At 37.9% G+C, this 27,557-nt stretch overlaps 1 protein-coding gene across 2 annotated transcripts in view; it reads right to left on the bottom strand.

Annotated features, from left to right (window-relative positions):
• Nucleotides 1-21,819, bottom strand: part of bcam (basal cell adhesion molecule (Lutheran blood group)) — a 57,077-nt gene extending 35,258 nt beyond the window's left edge. Inside the window, exon 1 of one of the 2 annotated variants that reach the window (XM_058746277.1) lies at nt 21,525-21,819. In XM_058746277.1, coding sequence (XP_058602260.1) covers nt 21,525-21,576 — 52 coding nt within the window. In that variant the 5' untranslated portion in view covers nt 21,577-21,819. The remainder of the gene's footprint in view (nt 1-21,524) is intronic. The other variant, XM_058746278.1, reaches the window with a different exon arrangement.
• Nucleotides 21,820-27,557: the final 5,738 nt, after the last annotated feature.

The raw sequence follows: 27,557 nt of genomic DNA, 5'->3' as shown, positions 1-27,557 counted from the left end.
AGACCTTCATTCATTTCGGCAGGAAATTCAATTTGTTGTGAACTGAACTTAATTATGCTAAATATTAGCAAGAGGGCATGTGAACGGTGCGGAGTGGAAACAGAGTTGTGCGATTTTGCCTGGAGGGTTTCTTTAGAAAATAATGACCGAGTAATAATTAAAGTAATAATGACTGTCTGACAGTTCATAATATTGTAAATTAGATTACAACTTACTAAATAAATATACAAACTGACATAAAACATGAGTATGAGTTAACAATTTAATTTGAATATGTGAAAAATAGAGCACAGAGTGCTGCAAGAAACATACTGTAGATCCACAACAGGTAGATTAGTGTATACTTTTAAATATAAAAATATTATGGTACAGCTTATGAAACATTTTACTGCAGAATGCTGCAACTGACTAATCAGAATGAAGCATTCCAGACTGCCACGTAATAAATGTAGACGTCTGTGTTGTTTCTCACTCTAAAATTGTTTCGAAACCTCTCCATCACAAGCTTACCACTTTAACCGGCCTATAATGGAATTGCACATCAGCAAAAACTCACTACAGGTTAATGGAGCAGTTTCATCACTATAATAATGCATCTCTCTCGCAAATGTACGTAAATTGCACAAACATGATTTTAGATAATACGTCTGGTGCCCATGATATTTGATAAAACAAAAAAAGTACTGAAAAACTGTACAGAGGTAAAGCGAGAGAGAAAGAGGAAATGGAAAACCTGGGGCGGCGTTAAAATGAACTGATTACAGAATGCTTTTAGTGTGCAAGGAAAATTCGAATTACTCTACTCATGTACTCTTATTAATGACATAACACAAAAACTACTTTGTGTTTATGTAAGTGTTAAGCGCCAGAAAGGCCTTTCGTTTTAACATCTTGCCTAATCTTTAACGCACACACGAGATAACGAACTCACATGTTAAATGTGCGTTTTTGCCTTATCTGAACTAGGATATGTGTTTGTATCATGCGTTCATTACCTGCGTCAGTTCCGTGTTCTGCATAATGTGAGCAGCAGCATTCCACAAACTACTTACATAAATGTATCTATACATTTGAATTCCATGCAAATTGATGTTAACGTATAGGACACAGATAAACTGATAGAACAGACGAGTACAGACACATGAGTCGCCCCCCAAAGCATTTCCCCAGTGTATCTGTGTGGAACATTCAAAGCTAATCTATCTAATTATGAGACACCTGGCATCTATCAGTCTGTTAACACACACACACTCAACCAACACGTTCACTTGCCCTTTTCCATCCCTGTCACGAACAAAGTTCAGCTATATCTATACATACATAAGAAATCAGTAAAAAGTAAATGCTTCCCGTTTTTAATCCACCGGGAAAAGCCCTAAAATTTGAAGGGCGGAGAGGACAACAATGGAATGTCAACAAGGTTACAAGCAGGGGGTAATTGTCTTCGTAGGATGGTCACAAAGGTGACAGAGATAGATGGGGGAGGGTGTGTCCCCTTAGAGGCGGGACCGAGGACTGAGGGTCTAGGGGTCAGGTCACACACAGGTCTGTCCTCATTGATTGCCTTAGATTCAATCTGACACTGCTGGAGGTTATAAAGCAAGAGTTCAGAATTAAGACATCACAGAAAAGACAAATAATGTGACACCCCACATGACTATATCTATATGATATCACAAAAACCTTCACCAAGAATCAAGAAAATTGGTGAAATATATGTAAAAAGTATTTTAACTATACAATTTTTTTAATGCACAACATTTAAATATTATACTTTTAAAATTTATATGAACAATGTTTGATATTGTCTCATAAAACTCATTTAAATTAGTAGCATATAGAACACAAAGAGGAGCAATGTATCATGGGACAAAATAATAAGTGATCTATAAAATCTGTGCGTGATAAAAATTAAAGATGGAACAGTTAATGAATAGTAAAATACTGTTATGAGAAGATCCACATGGAAACTGTGGCTGCAGGACTCCACACGAAGTCACACAGATTTCCACAGCCTTTGCACACCCATAATGAGCTCTGAGCATCACACTTGTGTGTTTATTTCTTATTTTTTTTGGCTAAATATGATTTCTACTTGTAGTCCTCTCAGCTACAGGGTTTAAATCCATTCCATGGAATTCTAAAGATTTTCCCTCCAAAATCAGCAGTAAAACACCTATGTCTTAGTGAATAGTAAAAGCATTGTAAAAGTTTAACAACAGAGCACAGCCCAACCTGGGCGAGCTGCGGTACAGATTGGGATCTGCAATGTGAACTGCAGAATCGCCCTTATCTGCATTTCAGACATAACACGTCTCAACGTGTCTCAGGAGCCAGGAACTAGAGAGATGCGAGATAGAATGGGGGGGCGGATGGAGAGTGTCAGGATAGAACGCTATAATTAATGAGTAGAGCCAGAAAAGTCTGTAAACACAAAAATGGAGATGAAAATGGAGTGTCAGTATACACACACACACACAAAGTGGAATGAGGGGAGGTGGAATAAAACATCCTGCTGAGGACCACACATGGAATCCATGACACCATCCCAGACTGAGATAATCACACACACACACACACACACACACACTCATAGCTGTTTAAAATCCGTCAGTCAACGTCGGATGTGGAGACAGGGGTTCCTTAAGGCTGTGGATGGGATATGAGGATCGGATGCACGTATTATTGCATCTTTCTCTTTTTATGATCATACAAAGAGGTTCCTCTGTTTCTTGGACATGTTTGTTGCTCATGCCACCTTCCAGTGCTGCTGTTGTCAGTAAACACAACTTCATCTCAGTTTCTGACTTTCAGATCTGACTCAAATATTCCACTACCTGCTGAAAACAGTGAACTCCTGGATTTACCTTCTTTCCCTTTGACTTAATATTGAGATTACATATAAAATCACAGCATGGAAAATTGGTGGTCATGTACAATTTTCAAATGTACAAATTTTTAACACCAAAATATACAAATATTTGAAGGTAGAATGCTGCGACTGACCAATCAGAATCAAATATAGACTGTAGTCAGTTTAGACTCATATTGAATTTTACATGGATGAAAACAAGGCTTACAGCCTTTACAGGGCCATGCATGCACTATATAAAGGTCCTAGATCATGTAATTTCACAACTTTCAAAACTGTTACATGGAGTTTTGTCTTTTGAAGTTTATTTTCAGAAAGACATTTCATCAGCTGAACAGAACAGGTATGTTATGAAACAACAAAACAGTCCATTGAACACACTCAAAAATTAAATATGGCACTACACTAAGGTCTATTCCATGTAATAAGTGTGGCATGTAATAATGAAATGCACATGTCTCGTCTGCTCATACCAAAGACAATGACAGACAAGGGCAGAAAAATAATCAGATGTCTGACTTTCAAGGTTAGCTAGAATACTAATTCATCACTGCCTCAAAGACACCAACATAAAAACAGATACAATACAGCTCGTCGCACCGATAGAACTGCCGATAATGCATACGCCCACAAAATAGACTTATAAACATGGGCATGAAAAGGACTGGGGGGAAAAAGACAGGCTGGGAGTTCATGGTCTGCTGAGAAGCAGATAAGTGTAAAGTCAAAAAAGCGTAGAGAGAACAAAGACACGAAGGAAGAACCAGCATTGCATGATTAAAAAAATATGATGTTTATCATTAGGGCAGCAGGTGACAAATTATCGCTTTAATCAGAATTCCAGCTGGACAGGGAGAGAGGAAGTAAAAGAGAGCAAGAGAGAGAGAGAGAGAGAGAGTGAGAGAGAGAGAGAGAGAGGATTTTCACATTTTGGTGGTCTGACTTCAGGAAATTAAGCTTAAATCCCCCCAGTGGAAATCAAAAACCAAAGGTTGGGGTGGTCTTAAAATAATGCAGCATAAAAATCTGGTCGGGACTAAAAATTGAATTGCATGTCATGAATACATTTACCACACAGCTGACTCATGAAGTTCATCTTGAAAGTTATTGAATTGAAACTTTGTATTTTTCATCAGATGAAAAATGTAAGATCACAAACCACACTTTAAGTGAATATAAATGTAAATATGCTCACTGTTCAGAAGTAAAAGCTTAAACAGACAAAACAAGTCGTTTTTATGTTTGGGGGCAGCCATCCAAAACGTCAGCCCTCCAACCCCCAAAGCAAACCCCCTTGAAAGTCATTGTGTAATGAACCCATTTTAAAACTATGACTTCTAGCAACTGTGGGAGAGAGATCTAATTGTAAAAGGAAAACAATGAGGAGAAAAGCTGGATGAAATTGAACACAGACTGCTCTGCCTCGACTGTTCTGGCAGGATGGACAGAACCTCGGGCATGTGGAGATAAGAGGAGGGATAGTCGTAGAGAGCCGTTGTGAAGAGCAGTGAGCTGGAACCTTGAGTGAAAAAAAGCGATAAGAACACAGGCTACTGCTGCCTCCTCTGTGTCCCATTATGTCTTTTGTAATTCAAACACACAAAATCAGATTGGTGAAGATGCTAAAAAGTTGTGCCACATTCGCTTGTGGTATTCCAATTCTTGTGCCTTGTTACCTGATTTACATAATAACTGTGCTACTACGAAGCAGACAGCGCATGCAAATAAACAACACTATCAGTGGGCACAAATCCTTCTTAGCTAAATTAATTTCTAAGAATGGAGAACTTTCCACAAACGCAAGCACAATAACATTTCAAAAGAAAAAGAAGTCCGATGCAGAGCTCAAATATGAGAAGTATTTGAAAAACATGATAAAAAAAAAAAAAAACATTACAGGCGCGTGATGTAATCTCTTTCTTTCTTCTGCGCTGTGACTCATTGTCTGACTGGTGAGGTAGGCGATACGCACACATCTGACATGAAAAGACATGTCACAGTTTATCTGCTAAACATCACACAAACACAGACTGTCGAGGTGACTGAAACTGTATCAGTGTATGGCAGAAGGAGAGGCAAGTTTCAGATATGGAAACTAGTGCTTCTTTGCTCAATTAGACCCGTAAATAAATAAATCCCTAAAGAGCTACTGTGTCATGAAGAATCTGCCGAGGACCCCCGGGGGGGTAACTGTTTACCTGAGCACTAACACACAAAAAAATATGTAAAACATTTAGAATGTGTGAAATGTAGAACTGAACATTGGTTTATGGAACAGGTAAAGCTAGCAGGCTAATAGGCTAATGGTATGCTACGATGAACAGTTAGCTGTTAGAATGTATACTTTGATCTTATACTATTATGTGCAACAATTAAAAAATTTTAAAAACATTAATGTTCATAATGCCGAATTGAGACAACATATATGATTCTAAAGGTCTTTGCACACTGAGTCCGAAATTTTCATACTTCGTCACACTAAAAATTTGTCAACGCACAGAAACCTTGCACACTGGGTCTGATGTGTATTAATTAATTCATTGTGAAAAAATTCTCAAAACAATTAAAAATGGAGTCTTCAAGCAGTGAGGGTGATTTTGTTGTCCTCTCTCTTCTTAAAAAGAGAAAAAGAAAGAGGAAATATTGGGTCCATCTAATGCTGAGATTGCATAGAGAGGAAGGAGAGTTCCACCTCAAGGAGCTGCAGGATTATCCCGAGCGATTCAAAGTTTACTACAGGATTTTGATGCTTTGGTAGCAAGCCACATATTTAAAAGAAGACCACCAATTTCTGTGAACCAATTGTTCCTGAACAGAGACTGGCAGCATGTCAGGTATGGACACATGCACCAAATTGTGGCATCGGAAAGGTGCGGGCCAGGCATTGAAACCTGCATGCAATTTTGGATTTCGCTTCTATGGTGGCTCTGAGTTGTCAAAACACCTCTGACAATGCTCGCTACGGATGCAAAAAAAATGCAGAAAATCGAATTCGTGTGTACACGTGTTTGACCACAATGTGAGGTCGCTCAGGTCTTCGCACACTGAGTCCGAAATTCTCGTCCAAAATTTTCATGCGTTAAAAAAAAATAAATATGACTTCACGTTGTGTCAGTCACGTTTACACACTGCCTCTGAAACTTTCGTCCGTCATTAAAAAATTCGGATCAGGTTAGATTTTCTGCATTTTCGCATTCGTAGCAAACATTTTGATATGAAAGGATGACGAATAAAAAATGAAAAAAGGCATACGAAAATTTCGGCCACAAGGACCTTAAGGCATGTTAGGGTCTTATGCAGACTTTAGCTGCATCTGAAATCGCATAGGCCTACTGTTTAGTCGGTACTATGTTTGGTTTGAAACTTACTTTGCAACCATTAAAAAAAGTAGGCTACATATATTTCTCTATATTGTATGAAGGTAATTTGGACATACTACATCCACCATGTTTTCATGTGACCTATCAGCATCAGTTCTTCACAACTCCTCTCCCATGGCCTCATATTCAGACGCTGTGTGTAAGTTAGTAGTTTTGTTTTGGTTAACTGGTTTATTAATTTTAGTATTAAGTATTATGTATATACAATTATAGTATTTATTAATATTTTGAATCAGCTTTTATTCTTAAATATTCTACTTTTATATATATATATATATATATTTATTTTTTTATTTTTTGTTAGCTTTAAATATTTTTTTTTTAAATTTAGGTTTTAGTCATTTTTGTACTTAAACTAATTTTTTTTTAACAATGACAACACTGCTAATCATTACTAGAACACTGCTGGTCTAAGCTGGTAGACCATCTTGGGCCAGCAACAAACTTTCTTCTGGTCATAACAGCATAAGGTGGTCAACAAATAACTAGCTTGAATCAACTTGGACCAGCTAGAACTCAGCAACTATGTACTATGTTCCAAAACAAAGCTGACAACTTAAGCTCGTTCCCATCTTGGAGAACACACCTGGAGAAGATTGCACGGCCCCAGGCTGTGTCCTAACTCTTTGGTAAAGCGTGGATTTTAGTATGTTTGCTGAAGGTGGGGGCTGGAGGGGGGAGAAGACAGGGTCCATGTCCAGGCAGGTATGAAGAAGAGAGACCGGAGTGACAGAAGAAAAGAAAGAGAGTAAAAAAGCCATCTGTCACCTCAAAAACAGGGGGTGCAGAGGAAGAGAAGGGGGCAGGGTGTTGGGGCAGTTTCTGCCTGTCTGTCACTCAATCTGCACCCTCTAGATTTGTGCAGTCCGCTCCATTCTATATCAATGAATGACACGGCAGGGGCTTGAGGAGTCATGCCTTTAAAACATGTTTCCATTTGAATGTATGTGTGTGTGTTTAGAAAGAGGCTCATGGTTACTGCCCCAGAGCAGTTTCATCCTGTTTTCATGACTTCATTGTTTAGTTGTGTGTTTGATGTCAGGCTTGAACTCCACTCCAGATAAACCAACACAAGGTGACAACTCTACCGTAACACATAGCACCATGTGTGTGTAGGGAGTTTGTTTGACTGAAACAGAGCAATGGTCCGAGTGAATAAGAGAAGTGGAACGAAAGAGACGAGGGACAGAAAGAGAGGGAGACTGCAGCCAGACATGCCAGTGAGTTTGTGTAAGCTGATCTTTGGAGCCGTGAGTGTCCAGCTGTCTCTCTCCCTCTCTGTCACTCCATCCAGAGCTCAACACAACACTATAAACTATGATTCACATATACAGAAAGATGCAGAGATCAAGAGAGAGTCAGAGGAATGCAATAAGAAAATTATAAAGAGCACACAATCTTGCTTGTTCATTAACTAGTGCTCCAATCAAATAACTTTTCTGATGCCATATGTAATCTGAACAAAAACATGAATATTTTTAATCATTTTAATGATATTCAGTATATAAAGATATTTATGCATTTGCTCTGATGTTGATCAGCAGAATCACCATTTCAACCAAACAGCCACTGAGTTGTTAACTGAAATTATAGTAAATATTTATTTAAAAGTAATCAAAGAAGATTTCACTGAATGAATGAAGTAAGAATTATATTTAATTTTTATGTTAAAATAAAATAAAATAAAATGTTTTTAATTTAAAAAATTGTAATAATTATTATTTTTTTAATTAAACATTAAAATTGAGTTTTGATATTAAATGTGGCGTATATGTTTACTAAGAGCTATGGTAAGGAAAGATTTTTGAACAGCAAGCTTCTGGAATTGGTAAATGTTTGAAATGGGACACCCACAAATGTTAGATGGATCCTCAACTCATTTGCCCAGCACATACAGGAAGCAGATGGAGAGATGGGTGGGGATTCGAGGAGGGGTGAGGGCAGATCATGGGGTAGAGGAGGCTGACTTTGACATTGATTACACCACCTTGTGTGTTGGAAGGGGTGTGTAGTAGTTAATGCCAGGACATGTTGCTGGTTGATGCCACCTGGCCATATAGCAGAGATGGCACGGCTGACATTGGTTGGCAATGCGGCCCTCACCATGGAAGCACCAACAGGCAACCCCCGCCTTCCCCGCCTGCTCTTGTCCTCCCTTTCTCACACACAGATCCATGGCAGATCCGATCACCAGCTGGTACTGCTATCGTTACGCTGGGACCTCCCAGGCATTTCACTTCCTATTTTTAAATGCAGTTATATCCAAATTCCTCTCTGGAATGAAAAAGGCCATGTTTGATAGAAATGCACCCCACACACACACATATTTCCACCTCCAATGTCAACACACACAGTATACTGCAGTATTAGTTCTGTCAGTAAAAAACACATTCCTGACACACAAAGGGATAGTTCCTCCAAAATGAATCCTCTGTTATCATTTACTCACCCACGTATCATTCCAAATATGTGACTTTTTCTATTGAGGAACATAAAAGAAGACTTTAAGACTTTACAATGACAGTCAATGGGGAATGGAGCTTTCAAAAAGGATTGTGAATTCATCATAAGAGTTGTCCATGCAATTTATGCACTACATTACAAACCTTCTGAAGTCATCTGATGGCTTTATATGAGAAACAGACCAAAACTGATGTTAACTCAACTGGATCACTGTGTCTGTGATCAGAACTCAACCATTCAGATTTTGTGCTTATCATGCACTCTCACACAAAGCTACTGCATGGCTTCAGAAGATTTGAAATATCAGTCACATGGGCCACTTGTATGATACTTTATATTGCTTTTGTGTCCTTTTTGAAGCTTGAAAGCTTTAGTTTTCATTCACCATACAGCAAGCGCACAGCAAAAGTACAGCCTCGTCCTTCACAGTCAGTCATACAGTTTTGGAACAACATGACAGTCATTAAATGATGACAGAAAGTTATTTTTTATGTGAACTATCCCTTTAAGTATCGGAAATCAATGTGGCCATGCTTCAAAACAATTTCTCCTTCTTCTTCTGCAATATGTTCCCTTTCTGTACCTCAATCTGTCCCACTCCATCACTCCATTCTTCCCTCATTTTTCCCCAATCCAGTCACTCTGTCCTTCTTTTTTCCTTTCTGTCATGCACCCCTCCTCTCTGCGCTCATTCTCTTGCTGTGTCTAATCACTCCGCATTAATACCTGCATTCCAGCAGCCCCAGGAATGTCTTAACAATGTAGCCTTGTCCTTTAACTGCTGCACAGGTACAAGAGCGTGTGGGTGTGCGTGTGTGTGGCCACATGTAGACAAAAAGTGAGAAGATATGAATTTAGATGCCCTGGACCCTACATAACCAAATTAAAAGAAATAAATAGGCCTAATAATACACCACCATTCAAAATTTAGAGTCGGTACAATTTTTTATGTTTTTGAAAGAAGTCTATCACCAAGGCTGCATTTGTTTGATCAAAAATACAGTAAAAAGAGTAATACTACAACTTAAAATCTGTTTTTACTATTTTAAAATGTTTAAAATGTACTTTTTTTCCTGTTATGGCAACCCTGTTGAAAAAAATAGCATATGCTGGTTAGGTAGGTTTTGAAGCATGGCTGCTAGTTTAAGCTGGCCCTTAGCTGATCGTGTGCTGGTCTTGAGCTGGTCCTAAGCAACTATCTCCTGCTCAGGAACAGCACATGACCAGCACTGTCTTGACCAGCTTAAACCAGCTCATGACCAGCAAAGGACCATCTCAAACCAGCAGCCGTGCTTCAAAACATACCTAACCAGCATATGCTGTTTTTTTCAACAGGGAAAGCAGTCATTTGTCTTCAGTGTCACACAATTCTTCAGAAATCATTCTAATATGCTGATTTGGTGCTCAAGTAACATTTCCGATTATTATCGATCTTGAGAACAGCTGTACTGCTTAATATTTTTGTGGAAACCATTTTTTCAATGGTTCAACATTTATTTAAATGAGAAATCTTGAAAAAATGCAACATTATAAATATCTTTACTGTCACTTTTGATCGATTTATGTGTCCATGCTGAATAAAAATATTATTTCTTTAAAAAAAAAAACAATACTGACCCCAAACTTGAACTGAACAGTAATGAATTATACTTTTTTTTTTTTTTATCGGAGCTGTATTTGACAATCACTTCTATTGGCTTGTATGTGTGACTTTCACTAATTGTACTGTATGACGTCACTGTCTAAAGAGTATAGTGACTGAGCAGCTAAAAAGAGGAAAAAGAAAACAGCGAGAAGGAAAGGGGCTTCCCTAAAAGAAAAAGAGAGACGCTAACAAAGCGAGTGAGAATGAATGAAGGACAAAGGAAAGGGCAGAGCAGTGTGAGAAAGTTGCCTTCAGCCCACTGAGATACAGTATCACACTCCCAAACCAGCAACACAAGCATTTCAAAGAGATTGGGAGAGAGAAAGGGAGGGAAAAATCTCCAGATCCACCATCTGATCCAGGATGGATGATTTTAATGAACATGTGTCCACTGTTCTCGCTCTGTCAGCCCTCCCCACCGCACCAGTCAATATGCGCCCACACGCCCACTCCTACTCCCACTCCAACTGTTAATTGACTAGGGAATTCCACGTGCCCGTCGCCATGGTTACTTGGCAAGGAACGGAGGGGTTAGACTGACCGCTGTCCCAAAAATGTTCAGCCGAGGTGGGGAGTGACAGCCGCCACTGTCAGCGGGCGTTCCACACCCCATACGGGACACCAGGAGGACCAAAGACACCAACAACACCAACAAAGTCCCTCAAACATATGCCCAACAGATTCTATCTTCCAAAGCATGACGACCTCTTCCCAAAATAACAGTCTAATTAAGTCCATCTTAAAGTGTTAAAGCCCTGTGTGTCTTAGCGCAGAACCATTTCATGAGCTTCTGTGTTTTTAACTAACTATACTAATCCATCGTAAGCCAAATGCCACCGTTGTACGCATAATTGTCTTTTAAGAGATTCTGGACTCTGTGAGGAATAGACAGCAAACAAAGAATTACTGGCCCACATGAAAGCTTAATTTGATCGCACAAAGCCCATTTCCTTTGGTAATACATAACAAGATTTTCATTTGCGCTACATTTTAGTTCTTCAAACTCGATAAACCAGTATATTATGATCTTCTGAGAACCTAACACTGGTAAAAATATCCTTCCCTTCGGAGTTGAAGCATAATGTGTACGTTACAAACTTCATCTGTGTTCTCTGTGAAACGAAAATTACATCCAAGACTGATTACTGGCCATTAATAAGATTTCATTTCAGAGCAAATGGATGGCTACAACCTTTAACAAATGATAAGGTATGAAACCTGAAACTCAGTAGGAAGTGTAGCCATGCTAGCTGTCAGTCAGGCTAGTACTGTACAGGGAAATCACTGATTGGTTGAGATTATGCAGGGGGGAACCAATGCCGGGGCCCCGCAGGCCTGAATATGATTATCAAGCTGAGTGTCAATCAGCAAGGCAACAGAATTAGAGTTGGCGCTGCGCTCCTTGGGGTCCATCAGACCACCTTCCTGATTAGCTATCAGCCAGGGACACTCATTAACCACAAACGAAAGCAGAGCGCTCGCTAATCTACAGGGATGAAGGGTTTCGATACAGAGGAAGGAAAGAGAAAAAAAAGAGCAAACCCACAATCATTTTCTTTGTCATGTTTTCCAGTAAAGATATATAAACATCTTTAAAACCAGATAAATTAAACAAGCAAAGTTGCCTTAGATTGCATAAGACTTGTCCAATTATTTTCATTAAATTAAGTTTATTCTATTCCCTATTTGCAAATAGTTTTATAGTTTTTTCTTGTTTTAAGTACATACATTATAAGCAAAGACATTTATAATGTTAAATGTTAAATATTTCAAATAAATGATATATTAGTTTAACTATAATAAAATGATTTCTAAAAGATCATGTAATGAATGACCAGAGTAGTGGCTGCTAAAAATTCAGCTTTACCGTCAGGAATAAATTACATTTTAAAATATATTTTATAAAAAACAACAAAAAAAACATTGAAATAATATTTCACAGTATTACTGTTTTTACTGTATTTTTGAAAATACAGAGTGTGTGTCTCACACACACACTGGAAATCAAAAAAATCGTATGCAATCTTATGTAATCTTATATCTTGTTTTAATTATGTTTACATATTTTCACTAGAAAGACCTATACTGCTTAAGTAAGTGATTTTTGATGAGCGAGAGCAAAAGGTTAGTAATCTGAATCTTCAGCTCTTTGCTATACAACAACTTCTAGTGCTGGTCATATTCAAAGTCATGTTCACTCAGGTTTTACAACATACGGGACAGCAGAGTGTGTGTTACAGAGACAGAGCAGGTTGTGGGGGTTGAGGTTAGGTAAAGCGAGAGACTCTTCTCCTGCAGGTAATCACCTGAACATGTGTCTCCTAAATGAAATATGATCTGACACCCAATCTCAGCGTGTGAACGGGGAAGCCCCAGTCTCAAATACTCAAACGTTCCCCAAATGTCTGTCTGACTCTCACAAACACACAATCCCTCTGGCCACGTAATGTGCAAATATTATAAATGTGGTTCTTTTACACATTTGAATAGCCAGAAACCACCTTGCTCCTCTGCAGCATATTTCATTCATGCAATTCAATACACCTCAGACACAAACAAAGTCCAAATGCACTCATTTAATCCATCTATGTGAGGACATTTTAAATTCAGCAGAGGGTCTTGCGGTACTTCACGGGTCAAGCACTGTTAAAGCAACAATGCGGCTTGTCAAACAGTGACCATTTTCACTGAAGAGGTTAACAATGCTTGGCTAACCATTAACCAGATTAAAAAACTGCAAAATACCATCTCAAGGAGAAAAAGCGTCCTTCGTGTTAAAGGCACACGCTGTGCAAATGGATTGTAAAGGAGATTGCTGATGATAAATCACAGCCGGAAACAAACCCACAGACACACACACAACTTGGACATTTAGTTTCACCCACTGAACCATGATTCACCCCAACAATATTTAAACAGTGATACAAAAGTGAACATCAAACGAGAACCAAACTTTTTTTCCATTTCTCGCACTGAACTATTTGTGTGTATATTTTTCAGGTAGAGCGAGTGCAAACAAAAGGTCAGGATTACAAATAGTGTTTGTGTGTGTGTTTAATCTCCAGCGAGACCACATCTTGAAGGGTCTCTCGAGTGCGGGACAGTGAATAGCTCAGCCCGGGGGTGCGCTCGACTAACCAAACAGCCGTAAGCTGAGGGCTATAAAGGCTTTTCTCTCCCTTGCGTCAGTAGACTGTTCTCCAGGGAATGTTTGCCAGCTGATAGTATGAAGACAATGGGCATAGTCTGTGTGAGGAAAGGGATGTTTGAAGAGCTCTTAAACAAGCACTGTTTCAACATGACTGTGTTTTCAGGCACATCAGGTAAAACTGGCACAGCTTAAACCAGCTGCAGTGGAGGTCCAACTGAGATATGACGCAAATGACGGAGACCAAAAGCAAGAAAGCAGCCTGTGATATACTTAGACCTGGACGATACATTGAATGTCGATTACGTATTTGTGATGATTTTTACCAGTATATTATAAAATGTATCACAAATTGTTGTTATACTTGGCCATTGTGTTCCCTAAAGATTCATCATTTTTCCTTGTCTCACAACTCATGTTTTAAGACTCTCATTCAAACTTCAGAAGACATCAGAATTAATAAGTATTTGTAATGTCTGTGTATCAGCTCTGATTCAACTATTTGTTTGCAGCCTATAAGTAGGCCCATTTATCAAAATAATGTGTGAAAACCACAAGTTTGATTATCTACGATTTGTCCATTTTTTATTTTTTTATTTATTTATTTTTTTACAAAATGTACATTTTCAATATTTAAAGTTTAATGAATGGCTGTTTAGATGAAAACATAATATATTTTAAGGCAAATATGTGAGATTTCTTTTTTTATATACTTGAATGTATTATTATTACTTATTTTTTAACATACATTATTTTACATTTTATATTATATTTGAATATTTTAAGGCAAATATGTGAAAATATAGAAAAATCTATTGTAAAAAAAAAAAATGTATTTACATGTGGATTTTTAAGTAATTTTTTATTGCCCAGCCCTAATCACACCTCAAAACAGATCACCTATGACAGGAAACGAGCTGTAGAAGTGCATCAAGATGAAGCATTTCTTGTAAGCCAAATCCCCAAACACAGCTAGGATAAACAAATCAATTCAGAACAACTAATGTCCATCTTCAAATCGATACGGGTATAATAGAGCTAAGGGAGATGTGGCAATGTACTACAAGATGGACGATAGTGTAGCACGATAGTGTAAGTTCCTTGCTAAAATGCAATATTTTCCCCAAAAGGAAACCCATCAGCCCTGAATCCATTAAGAATGCCTGAGAGAGGCCTCAGGATTTGCGTCGGCCAATCACCCTGCCGATCTCCACAGCTAAATGGATCAGCCGCTCTTAACCTCGTCTCCCCAAAGAGCCTCCGAAGCGCCTATTCTTCAAAGCACTATAGCCCAACACACAGATGCAGCTTTTCACTGTGCCTCATATCCTTCTGCTCCCCACTTTAGTATCAGACCACTTCAACATCCTTTACAGAAAACAGCCATAACACACACACAAAATATCTTCTTGTTTCCTGTATGCCACTAATAACAGCCTTGAAGCTGCAGCCTTGGTGAAATCAAAGGGCAGCAGGCTACCGGGCTTCCTCTATCTCTGTTTCTGCCTTGCTCAGATACTTTGTAGTGTGGGCAGGGTGTTTGAACGCTGAAGGACTGGGCAGGGCCCAGATTTCATGAAAGACCAACACAGTCTCATCCCAAATCGTTCCATATTGAAGCTTGGTCAGGACCGTTTTGGCATCGCTTTTTGACGCTCAAGGTACCCCTTTAAATAGGAAACCCTTAGCGTCAATATGCCGACGCGATACTGGGAATTTTATCATCATAATTAAATTATATATTGGGTAATAACATTGCCATTATTGCATATATGTAGGGATGTGATTTTTCAACGTAAACAGTCAAAACAGTTTTATTTATATTACATTATTTACACATTTATGAGCACATAACCCAACCCCTGTCCCTAAACCTACCATCTGTCAATAAAACACAAGCTATAGCAGGCAGATACAACTACCGTCATAATTTATTTAAAAAGTATTAATATTCCAAGTCTTCCGAGGCAAAACGATTGATTTGTGAGAGGAACAGACGCGATTGCCATCTCTGTCCGCCGTAAAGACTTCCTGTGTGCTTCTGCAGTGTTGCCAACTAATTTTCAGAGAAAGTTGCTAAAGGAAAGTCGATTTGTTGCTAAAAGTTGCTAAATGACGTTGTGATGTCATTGCGCGATGACGTCATTGCAACATCAAATATATTTTATATATGTTCATTTTGATTTGTTTATTTTAGCATATTATTTAAATAATATGCATAGTATAATATTAAAATATAAATAACTGTTTTTTTAATACATTGAATTATTGAACACTTACACATTTTTGAATGATTACAATATAAGTTTTTTTTAATAGCTAGTAGACTAGAAATACTACACATTCTCAACAATTATGCTTTAATAAAGTCCCTTTCAAGGATTTGGGCTTTAAGCAGTGTATTAGTAGTTAGTTAGTATCCTACACTCTAAGAAACATCTGTAAAAATAGGGCACAATCTACTATGTCAGTATGAAAGAATTACGGTATTGGTTTTTTACCTGCATTTTAAATTACACATTGTGTTTTCGGGTTACATGTTTACAATGAATAATGTCCTGGAAAATTACTAGCATCTTTTCTATTTTTCTTACAGTGTACTAACTGATCAACTATCGCAGGTACAAGCTACTAACAAAGTCTATCATCAATTGTTTTTATTATAAAATTTAACAATTGCAAATAGCAACCAAGTCAATTCACATGATGTGTGTACTGCTAGGCATCTTTAGTTTTCTCTTCTTGTGTAATTTGAATGGAAAATATGTGCCACTTTGAGTCACTTATCAAAAGTTGCTAAAAGTTGCCAAATAAATTTTAAAAATAGCTAAATTTGTTGCTAGGTGCTTTTGGAAGAAAAAGTTGCTAGGGTAGTCTGAAAAGTTGCTAAATTTAGCAAAAAAGCTTTGGTTGTGAAATGCCATTGGCTCTAGCGTGTCTCGTGATCGATTGCGTCAGAATACTTGCAATGCAACGCGACTTGTTTGTAATGTTTTTATACTGCTTGTTTATGGTCAGTTTTTGCAATAAATACATGTGAATGTACTTATATTTGCCTGTGTGTGTTTTATATTGTTCAGAAGTGGGTAGGTTTTAGGGTAGAGGTGGGGTTAGGTGCTCCAATGAAAGTAAAAATCTACATAAAATTATTTATATTTTTAACAAATGCATGCAAACCATTAAATTAAGACAAACAACTGAAAACAAAGGAGGACCCTTCACGTCGAAAAGTGATGCTAAAGGGGTACCTTGAGCATCAAAAAGCGACGGGGGGTCAGACAGAGGGGAGGAATAATATAGGGATACTGCATTCTTTTTTGAAGAAATGACTCTATCAGTAGTGCTGGTTATAAATTCTGAGTGAAAGAGCACAGTGGGTCTGCAATGAATAAATTCTTTCCTGCCAGCACAGAATCTATAGACACACTGTCTGTCTACCCAGTCAACTTCTCAGTTATCTATGCCGGAGCACATACAATACCAGCCGTAAATCACCCAAAACATGAATGGTCACCCACTGATCACAAACAGCACCGCCATTACTGAAAACAAAGAGAGACTAACAAACACAGAAGCAACCTAGACAGAGCTAATCCACAGCATTAAAACTCTGTGTGTGTGTTTTGTCTGAGTGTGCAACATCTGCAGCAGCATCTGAACTGCTGTGGCTCAGATCAGTCAATGTGGTTACGTGTACTTCAAAAGTTCAATTTCAGTTGGACCAAAACAATCATTTGTTTTTCCAAAAACTTTGCCCTGACTGAAAGTTTACTTAAACGCATAATTCACCCAAAACTGACAATTCTGTCATCATTTATCCATCCTTGTGTCTTTCCAAAACAGCGTGGCTTTGTTTTTTTCTGCAGAACACAAAAGAAGATATTTGGAAGAGCTGTTTTTGTCCATTTAATGAAAGCCTGTAGGGTCCAAAACAACTTTGAATTGCTATAGGGAAAAAAACACTGGAGACATTTTTCAAAAATATGTTATGTTCCGCAGAAAAAAAGTGAGGGGAGGAAATGCTGACCGAATTTTATTTTATTATATTTTTTTATTTGAATACTTCCAACAGCAGGTAGGCCTATATTTATGCTAAAGCTTTTGATTTTGCATTAATAAACCTTTAAAAAATACTTAATATAAAAAGTGATAAATCTTCTCTATTCTCCAAATCTTCTCCAAAACACAACAAAGCTCAGGTGTCTCCTTAAAGAGTAAGCTAATTTATTGTTTTTAGTTATTGTTTTAACAATGTTAAATGATACTCAACTTATGCACATTATAAAAGTTTAAAAAGTAACACATTTATGATTTGGTGTCGATGAGAAGGTGCTTGTGCCTAGATTGGGTTGTGGAGATACACAAGACAAAAAAAAGATCAGGAGAAACTGGCTTAGATGATATTAAGATGAAAAGACAGACTGCTTAGTATCTTTCTTTCTGAGCAAGCATGTGGTTGCTGCTGCTTTGTGCCAGAGCAGTGAGCAGCGAGCTTTCCTCAAACCGGCTGCCAAAAGAACTGCTGCCAATCCAAAAACAAGCTTTCATGATGGGTGCCCAAACAATTAAAACAAGCTCAAATGCTCTTGATTATTATTTAAGGCGTTTAACGAATCATTCAGCTGTATTTCTATCAGTTTCTTATAAGTAATATGCATACTCCTCTATTATATACAGTATGTTAAGAGTAACATATCCAAATTAACAGTATACACTAAAAGTATCCAAATGACCTATTACTTCCAGCGAGATTGAGAAGTGCACATCCAATTGACACTTTACCATCCCATAAGGCCGCGGGAGAGGATTTGTGAAGAGCAATGAAGAGACGCAACTGAAAAATCCAATTGCAATTTAAAAAAACTGCCACATGCTACAGTATCAGGGGTCTGTCAAACCGCTAAAATGTGACCGCCATGTAAAAATGCTTTATGGTCTAGAAGCAAAGTGCCATATTGTGATCTTGGATTAAAACCAGTGTGTTGTGGTTGCGTGACTTGCTTTCACTGGCAGCCTGCATGTCCATCTGTGCCGAGCGAAAGAGAGACAGAGAAATAGAGACGGGATAGAAAGAGAGAGGATCTGGGGGGGGTTGAAGAGTCAGGGGGCGAGATGTAACCTGTCCCCTGCTGAATGCTTCTCATTCCAAGTAGTGACTCCCCCCTCCTAATGGGAATGAATCACAAAGCTGACACGAGAGACTGGGGCCCACAGCAAGCGAGCCCACTCATACACTTTACCAGCTCTTTCCACCACTACCGTCATCGCCGGCCAAATTAGCACCTTGGGTTTGCAGTTACACAACGTGTGGGCTTATGCTGCACACACAGGTGTGCGTGACTAGATTCATGCGCAGGTGTGTGCGTGATGGATATCTATAGGAGCTTTGAGCTTGCAGAAGCCACCTCAGATTGCCTTTTATCTGCTGGCCCAGCACAAAGAGCGGGTTTTAATTTGAAGCCTCCTAATTCCATAATAATTACTGCCGGCTGCAGGGGGTGACGTGTGTTTGATGCCGCTGTGGTTGGGGAGGTTCTGCTGAGGAGAAAATTTAAGCAAGGAAATGAGCAGGGGAATAGACAAAGAAGGAAAGAGCGTTGTTTCTGCGAGGCTTCTTAAACTCAGCTGACAAGCTGTCTCGATGATTCTTTCCGCCACCTTCTGACATCCCACCACGATCAAACGCACACTGCTGCACCGATACCTCCTAGGAATATGCAACTGAGGCTTGAAAACGCAAATAATTTTGTGTAAATGTCATTTGGGAGGGAGGGTATTGCTTTGGTATCAGTTCTTGTGGTTACAGTAACAAGGTCAGGTGGCTCCAATATGAGGCTGGACGGGAACCATTTTAAATGCTAATCAGCGAGACTTCCATTATAAGGCAAATTATATGAAAGCTCTAACAGAGGCTGGCGTACCTCTGGGAGAGGTAGGCAACAAATTGAAATGAACGGGCAGAGTTCCAGCAGCTGTCATTTGCCAGTTAAACGCTAGAGATCAATTGAAATTTATGCCCGGAAAGGGGATAAAGTCGTTAAAAGAGGTTTTTCTGTCGATGCACTCAAAGAAAAGAAGCTTTGGAACTTGTGGAAGTGCAGCAGTTTTCAACCTTGCCGAGTTTGAGAATTCACGGATCATGTGGTATGATACTAGAAACTGCCACAGCAGTCTGGCCATCAGATAGTTTGGCATCAAACTGAGGATCCCCTGATCAGTCCAATTAAAGCACATGCAAAAATGAGTAAATTCTTAATGATGTTCGAGTTAAAGAGAGAGGGGAAAAACAGCTACAGAAGAGAAGATCTCAGAGGACCAGCTTTCACAGCAACAGCAGCATCACAGATCAGTGTATTAAACCCAAACGCAGCACCCTGGAGCCTTGAGTGAGCTCATCAGAAGAAACACTTCATCTCTCTGTTGCGCCACACGTATTTTCACACTGGACATGAGAAGAGCCTCAAACAACGGAAGAAAGGCAGGGCACTGAGGGATATGATAGGTAGGTAAAAAAAGACTGCAGATAGCCGCAGTATTGAAAGAAGGTGAGAATGCTGGAAGAGCCAGATACACAGTAGGGGAGGGGAGCGAGAGAGCCTTAAGAGCAGACAGAAAGATAAAACGCAAGTACCTCTGGGACGGTGAAGAATGTCTGCCTGGGAGGGTTATTTTTTTGGAGAGAGCGCTTCTTTATTTGAGTGTTTTCACTCAAAGTCAGTCAGACTTTCAATGTTGACTCAAGTCAAATCATCAGTAATAAAATGTAAATTTTGCGTCAAAATTAAATAAACTTATCCCCAATGCAAACGTGGTCATTTGCATTTGGGCTTCATTTTAAAAGTAATAATACGTGAGAAAGGAGGTAAAGACGGTCAGTCAGAGAATGGGCGGAGCTAGAGGCGGGGCCACAGTTCCTCCGTGCTGAAAAATCATTGGTCATAGAAGACACTTCAAAGCAGAAAAAAACTGCTACCAACTGAACGGCAGGGTGTGTAGACAGTTACAGCGCAATGGACATGATAGCTCAGAGCAGGTTCACATATGCTCACAGAATATTAACAACAGATATTATTTTCCGTCCATCCAGCTCTTAATGAATAAAATAGGCTACAGATACTTAAAAACATTTTGAACATTTAACAGAGGGAAAATGATGTAGGCCTATTACTACAACTTGATTCGACTGTGCTTGTTGAAAATCTTGCATATTGCAGGATACATAAGATCGTGGTACCCAAACAGTAGCCTACATAATTCTGTACAGGGTAGTTTTATATCTACACAAGAAAAGTATATGTATTTTTTTTTTTTTTTTATGAATTGTTATAAGTCCAAAAATAGTTCAATGATATAGATTAAATTATATTGTGAACCCAATTGTAAACCTCAGATTTTGAAATTTATTGTACGCCATTATTTCGTATTGATTTAAAATGAAAAATATAGTAGCCTAAGACGTATGAGACCATTTAGCCTACGTTTCAGTAACACAGAACCATACTGACGTGATATGAATTTAGAATCTCCGCAGCCGCACACTTGAACTCAGATGAAAGTACGCGCGTCTGTCCGGCAATACTGCCGCTCTCAAGTGCAGCGGAGCAGGAGTATCCCTCCCCTCCTCAAAGACCAAGACCAGTCCAGCTTGTTAACCCTTGAACCATTCCCTGACTTAAACATGAAACCCTCAAAGACGCCAACAGCCACAACAAAATCCTGTTTATTTCAAGTAAGTATTTTAAAATGTCTTCTGCGCAAAGTCTCGTAAGTCCCCAAAGTTGCTTTCGACACTTGCGCTCTTTTATCCTCCAAATACGTTCCAAGGTAACAGGTTGTTCCAAGAACCAACAGAAAAGTAACCTATTCTTAATTTACTCCACGTTCAAACATGCAATTTACATGTATACTCTCAAAGTAGGAAAAAAAAAACCTTGTTAACAGAAGGGGGAAAAAACTTAGGCTTTTAATTATTTAGTACAATATGTGATTTTTTAAAGCATTATCATTACTACTTACCTTGAAGCGCTACAGCAAGCAAGGTGCAGCAAATCCCGAACCGTCCCAACATTGCTCTCTCTATAGTTGCGTCTTAACTTGGCGGCTTTGTTTCGCGTCGCGTCGTTGTGTTTCTTTGCAGCTTCTCGTCTCGGCACAGCTCTTTCTCCCTCTGCTCTGCTGTCGCGCTCACTCGCAGTAGTGCAGTGCGCTCCCCAGTCCTTCTTGGCGCAAGAAATCTGATGCGGATGGCAGCGACTTGGCTGATATATTTGCACAAAAGGTGACCGTGCGCCCCTCCCCTCTCCTCTCTCCCTTCCCAAACGAGTAAAGTGCTGCTGGAGTGAACGCGTACGGCCAAGAGACAAGAGATTTTTACAGGTTACTGGCTAATTATTAAAAAAGGGGGATGCATTGAATAACAGTATTTCGATTTATTTTTGAAGGCACTAAATTAGTCCAATATGGCTTTTTGGTATGACCTCTAAATCTGTTAACTTACTCTTGTACAAAACATTTTGGTAAACATACATATAACATACTGTAAATGTTAAAAATACAGTTTATTTTATGATTGACAAGGATGTAGTGCAGTTTTAACTCTTTCACTGGTTTAGATCATTCATTTGTGTGTCCCTTTGGTAATAACAGTCTCTCAGTTCACACTGGGTTTCAAACAGACATTCCTGGGATAGCTGGAGCAAAACAGCTGCTTCACTTTTCTCAGGGCAAGAGTGGGGTGCACAAGAGAGAGAGAGAGAGAGTGCGTTATCGAACCCGATAAGAGGAGAGAGGCTTGGGAAATGGAATAGGGCAAAGTGATGAAAGAAGAGGAGAGAGAAGACAGGAGGGTGGAGCTTCTGTGTTGGATAGAGAGGATACGGTGTGATATATTCAGCTGTGTCATTACTGTAACTTTGTGCTATTCTTGGGTCATGACAGCACAGCAATGTATTAAACTGCTCATCTCGTAACACCAGAAGTGACTCGTTGCACTTCAAAGTCCACACAGACATTGCTAATGCACAAGCATTGCTTTACTCTAATGCCAAACAGTGCAAAGCAGGGAAAGTTAGGGTCATAGTACTCTTCAAATACCATCAGTTAAAGCCTGTTTTCAAGAAACAGCAGTACTGATAAGGGCTTGCTCTGGGAAATTTAATAAAAATAAATAAATAAATAAACATTTTCCAGTAACAGCTACATCAGAGATAAGGCAGATTGATATGAACAGGCTGGCAGTTAAAGAGATAGTTCACCCAGAAATGAAAATTGTATTATCATTTACTCACCCTCAAATTTTCATGTTGTTTCTGTTTCGGTGGAATAAAATATATCAATTTTCACACAGCTCTATGACAGTACATAGTAGTTTGCAGTGTTGGGCTAGTTACTCAAAGAATGTAATATATTACTCACTACTAGTTACTCCTTTCAAAAGTAATATTGTTACTTTACTTATTATTTTCTGGCAACAGTAATTAGTTACACTACTAGTTACATTACTTTTTCTTCACGCCCCACAGAAGTTGTAACTGTGTATCTTCCAGATAAAATTCTTCTACAATGTTACTAACAACATATTTCTGCCTCATCATTTGACTAAAATCCACAATGGATCGCAGTCAGAAGTTATTACAAACACTCAATAGTGATTGATAGTGGCATTCAAGTAGAAGTGTTGTATTCATCTCATTAATTGTCATGCGTAGCTTGAAGTAATTTTTCCGTTACCCATATGCGATTAAATTGCGTTATGTATTTTATCAAATCACATGAGTTTGTAAGAAACTGTTTAAATTTCCAAAAATATTTTAAATTTTATTAATATAATGTACCACATGCTGATCAGAGGGATGTAATGCCAGAGTAAAGTAAAGCCACAACTTACACAACAGTGTTCAGATCATCTTTTTTCCTGACAAAAACAATATAATGCAATATTTCTATCTGCTGAATGTAAGCTTTTCCATATTCCAAACTTCGTCACATGCATGTGCGAGTCATGAAAATTATGAAAATAAATCTAGGAATTATTTGATTGTTAGATTTTAAATCAGAGGGGTTGAGGCATCAAAAGTAACTAAGTAACTAAGCTGTTTTATGGAAAGTAACTGTAATATTATTACTGAAACCTTATTAGTAATTAGTTACACTACTAGTTACTGCAAAAAGTAATATTATTACAGTAACTAAATTACTAGTAACTAGTTACTGCCCAACACTGGTAGTTTGATAGTAGAGATGGTTTACAATAGTTAAGCTCCAAAAAGACAAAATCAGCAGAATGTGGAGGTTTTCTGACATTAGGCAAAATCCTCACTGGCTGTCCTCCAACTTTCCAGATCCCATTCCCAAATATATAATAAATTATAAAAATAAAAAGAATAATATAATATAATATAATATAAAATAATATAATTATATCATAATATAAATATAAATAAAAAACATATTTTTTTAATTTTAGTTTTTAAAACTATTTTACTACTGAAAAGTAAATTCTACAGTTGTCATGATGACTACAGAGAGATTGTGCAACTTAAATTTTTTATTTCCTGATTACTCCCCATCAAACTCACAACACTCCAAATTAATCAGCTGAACAAAGGAGGTAAGGGAGACTGCTGTTATTTTTAGACTATTTCATTTTTATTCTTAGGTGGTTTTCTCATACTTTTTCTGCCTCCTCCGCCTCCTCTGAGAAAACTCCACTGGACAAAATTCCCTATAAAAAAAGCACCAAAAAGTAGTGTCCACAAGCCATACAATAACAAACAGACTGAAACTTTATTCACTAATAATCGTACCACCACTGAAACTCAGTAATCTCAAACCGCTTTGATGTTATTGATGCCAAACCCCATTGGTCCTCATGTGACCAATCACAACTTGCCAACTGAATATGTGAATTGGATAATAAAATTGAAATGAATAGATCACTCAGAAATGAAAATTCTGTCACCATTTACTCACCCCCATGTTGTTCCAAACACTGTAAAAAGTGATAAGTTGACAACTTTAAAAAAAAAAAAAAAAAAAAAAATCGAAGAAACCTGTTGCCTTAAAATTATTAAGTAAATAATAATTTTTTTTTTTTAAAGTTAAGTGAACCTGACAATTCACTTAACTTATTTTAAATTATTATTTACTTAATAATTTTAATGAAACGGGTATAAGATTCTTCAAAATGTCTTCTTTTGTGTTCCACTGGAAAGAAAAAAAAATTACACAGGTTCGGAAAACCAGGTAAATCCACATACCTCTATAGTTATTTTTATAGCAGTTGTTGCTGTCAAAGCTGCTGTATGGCAGGGTTGTGAGGTGTCCAGTCTCAGCCTGGACAAGAGAATATACTAGTAACTGAAACCCACTCTGTGACCTTTCCACGGCCCAGACTTTGCTCTTTGAAAACATCAGAGCCTTATGTTGACCCAGAATGTTTTGGTGATTTAAAGTGTGCGTGATTTTCACCAAAAGTGTCATTTTCCTCGGGAACAATGCCATCAGAAGTACACGGAGATGTCGGGTTGACAGAGGGATGTAATGATAAAATGATTAAAAGGGAGAGAAGAGGTTAGAAGAAGTCTTTGATTCTTGTGTCAGGGTGTGACTAGCATGGGGCCTGGGGGAACAACGGGATACAGAACAGAGGAGCGGAGAAGAGAGAAACAGAATGATAAATTGGGGCTTACGGGGGAGGAAAGAGGACTGCACACCAGGCAAGTAAATCAGCAGAAAATGAGTAAAGACAGACCAAAGCGAGCATGGACAGAGTAGATGTATTGAATTTAATGTGCTTTTTATTCTCACAATTATATGTTGTTACATAAACTGCTCTCACTCGTTTTCTCTAGTTTATATTTGCCTTCATCTTTTCAGGCAAGTTTTTTGTTCCAAATCAATTTTATCTCAAATAGTATTCCTGCAGTCTTGTTTTCTGGTAGAACCGCTGAATATAGAGAACATGCTGGGATGAAAAAATCTTGTTATCAGAGATAGCTTTTTAAAATGTCTCTTTTTATAGACAAACCTAATATGGGAGCAGGGAAAATAAACTTATTCAGAGTCTAAATGAACCAGTGCAAAAAAGCTGTGGGAAGAAACCCTCATGGTCACTGTAAGATGCACAATATTGTTCACATCAGAAATACCCATTGAGGTCCCGATCACCCTGTTGGGGTTTATTTTCAAATAATGTCCATTAAAAAAAAAAAAAAAAAAATGGAAAAAAGGTCCATTATAATATATAAAACAATCAGACTCGCAACAGGATGAACACAGCAACAGCATTGCAGTAATATTACTGGTGAAGTCCACTGAGGTCATTTTAATTACAATCAAAATCATAAGATGATGTCAGGTGTGTTTGTATGAAAAATGAGAGCGGTTATGAGGAGTGATATAAGAGAGGCAGTTTCAGTTACCTGGATGAGCAACCTTACAGCAATATTAGGAATTATGGCAATTAGACCATGCAACAATGTAAAAAACAACAACAAAAAAAACACCGGTTACCAGAACCACATATATTCGATACAAGTGTCATAATCATGAATGAGTAACCCACACATAACACTGAAATAATATAATGAAACATTTAAAGCTAATGTTAAATTTCCTGCACTGGATTTACTCTCTGTATTGCATGGGTGATACTGTACAAGGTTCCTGCAGCTGAGGGTTTAGTCAAGGACAGATCCTCACTCTGCTCTACTTTCCAGGAATGACTGCCACCATACTAAACCCACAGACTACATGTATCCAGCCTTTAGATCTAGCCATAACACTCTGTCATCATGGCGGCACAGTGTCGGGATCCAACCCAAAAAGTTTGCACATTTGTGCCAGTCATTTTTGCATGGCACGTGGGCGGACGTGCTGACATTTCGGCTGCAGGGTTCATCCTCATGGGGGCTTTCAGTAGAACAATACATCCTATCATTCCTTCAGCCCACAGCCTGACTGAACATCTTTCTCTGCACATAGAGCTGATTATCATAAACTACAGACCACACAGATCAGAGCTCCGTGTGTGTGAACTGACCTCAACTCATGCCAGAGGTCAAAGAGCAACTGGGGAAGACATGGAAGGCGTTGATACTCTCAATAAACACAGCAGATTAAGACTTCACGATGGAAACTCAAGAACGGCCTCATTAAGCACAGTCAGTGTACAACAGGATTCATACGGCTCTGCGCTCAAAGACATTTATGTTTACTGTAAACTGAGATGACTCACTCAAAAGAACTGTGGGTTCTAAATTCACTGCCTGTTAAACAATGCACTTAATAAAAGGCAGGAATATATTACATTTTAAAATATATTATATTTAAAAATTGGTCATATTTCACAATATCACTGTTTTCACTGTATTTCTGATCAAATAAATTCAGATTCTTTCAAAAACAATAAAAAATGTGTTAATAGACAGATGTATATAAATGAGTGCTGTCAAATCGGTTAATTGCGATTAATCGCATCCAAAATAAAAGTTTGACATAATATATCTGTGTACTGTGCATATTTATACGTTTATATAAATACACACACATAATTTTATATTTCTTAAATATATAAATGTATGTGTGTTAAATTGTCATGATTTATCAATATAAATATATATATTACATATATTTCTTATATATACATACATGTGTGTGTATTTATATACAATATACATATAAATATAAATATACACAGTACTGCCACGTATATTACGTAAACAAACTTTTATTTTAGATTCGATTGATCATGATTAATCAATTTGACAGCCCTAATACAAATGCTTTTTTCTATTTTTTTTCCTAAGTTTTTATTTATTTTTTTGCAAAAGAAAATCATCATATATAAAGGTATTTCAAAAAAAATTCAAATTGACAAATTTCAGACTCTGACAATAAAGTGTATCATATCATATTGTATCGTATCGTATCGTGAAACAGAGGTAACATATTTGAAACATAATAGCCAACTTAACCTCTTATGTAAAAACTGTCCTGCAAACTTAAAAAAAACTTACCACACATTAAATTCCATAAATGAAATCATTT

The sequence above is a fragment of the Onychostoma macrolepis genome, chromosome 16, assembly GCF_012432095.1.
Source record: "Onychostoma macrolepis isolate SWU-2019 chromosome 16, ASM1243209v1, whole genome shotgun sequence".
In the NCBI taxonomy this organism is placed as follows: Eukaryota; Metazoa; Chordata; class Actinopteri; order Cypriniformes; family Cyprinidae; genus Onychostoma; species Onychostoma macrolepis.
The sequence above is the reverse complement of the archived record's forward strand: the minus strand, read 5'-3'. Positions and strand labels throughout refer to the sequence as shown.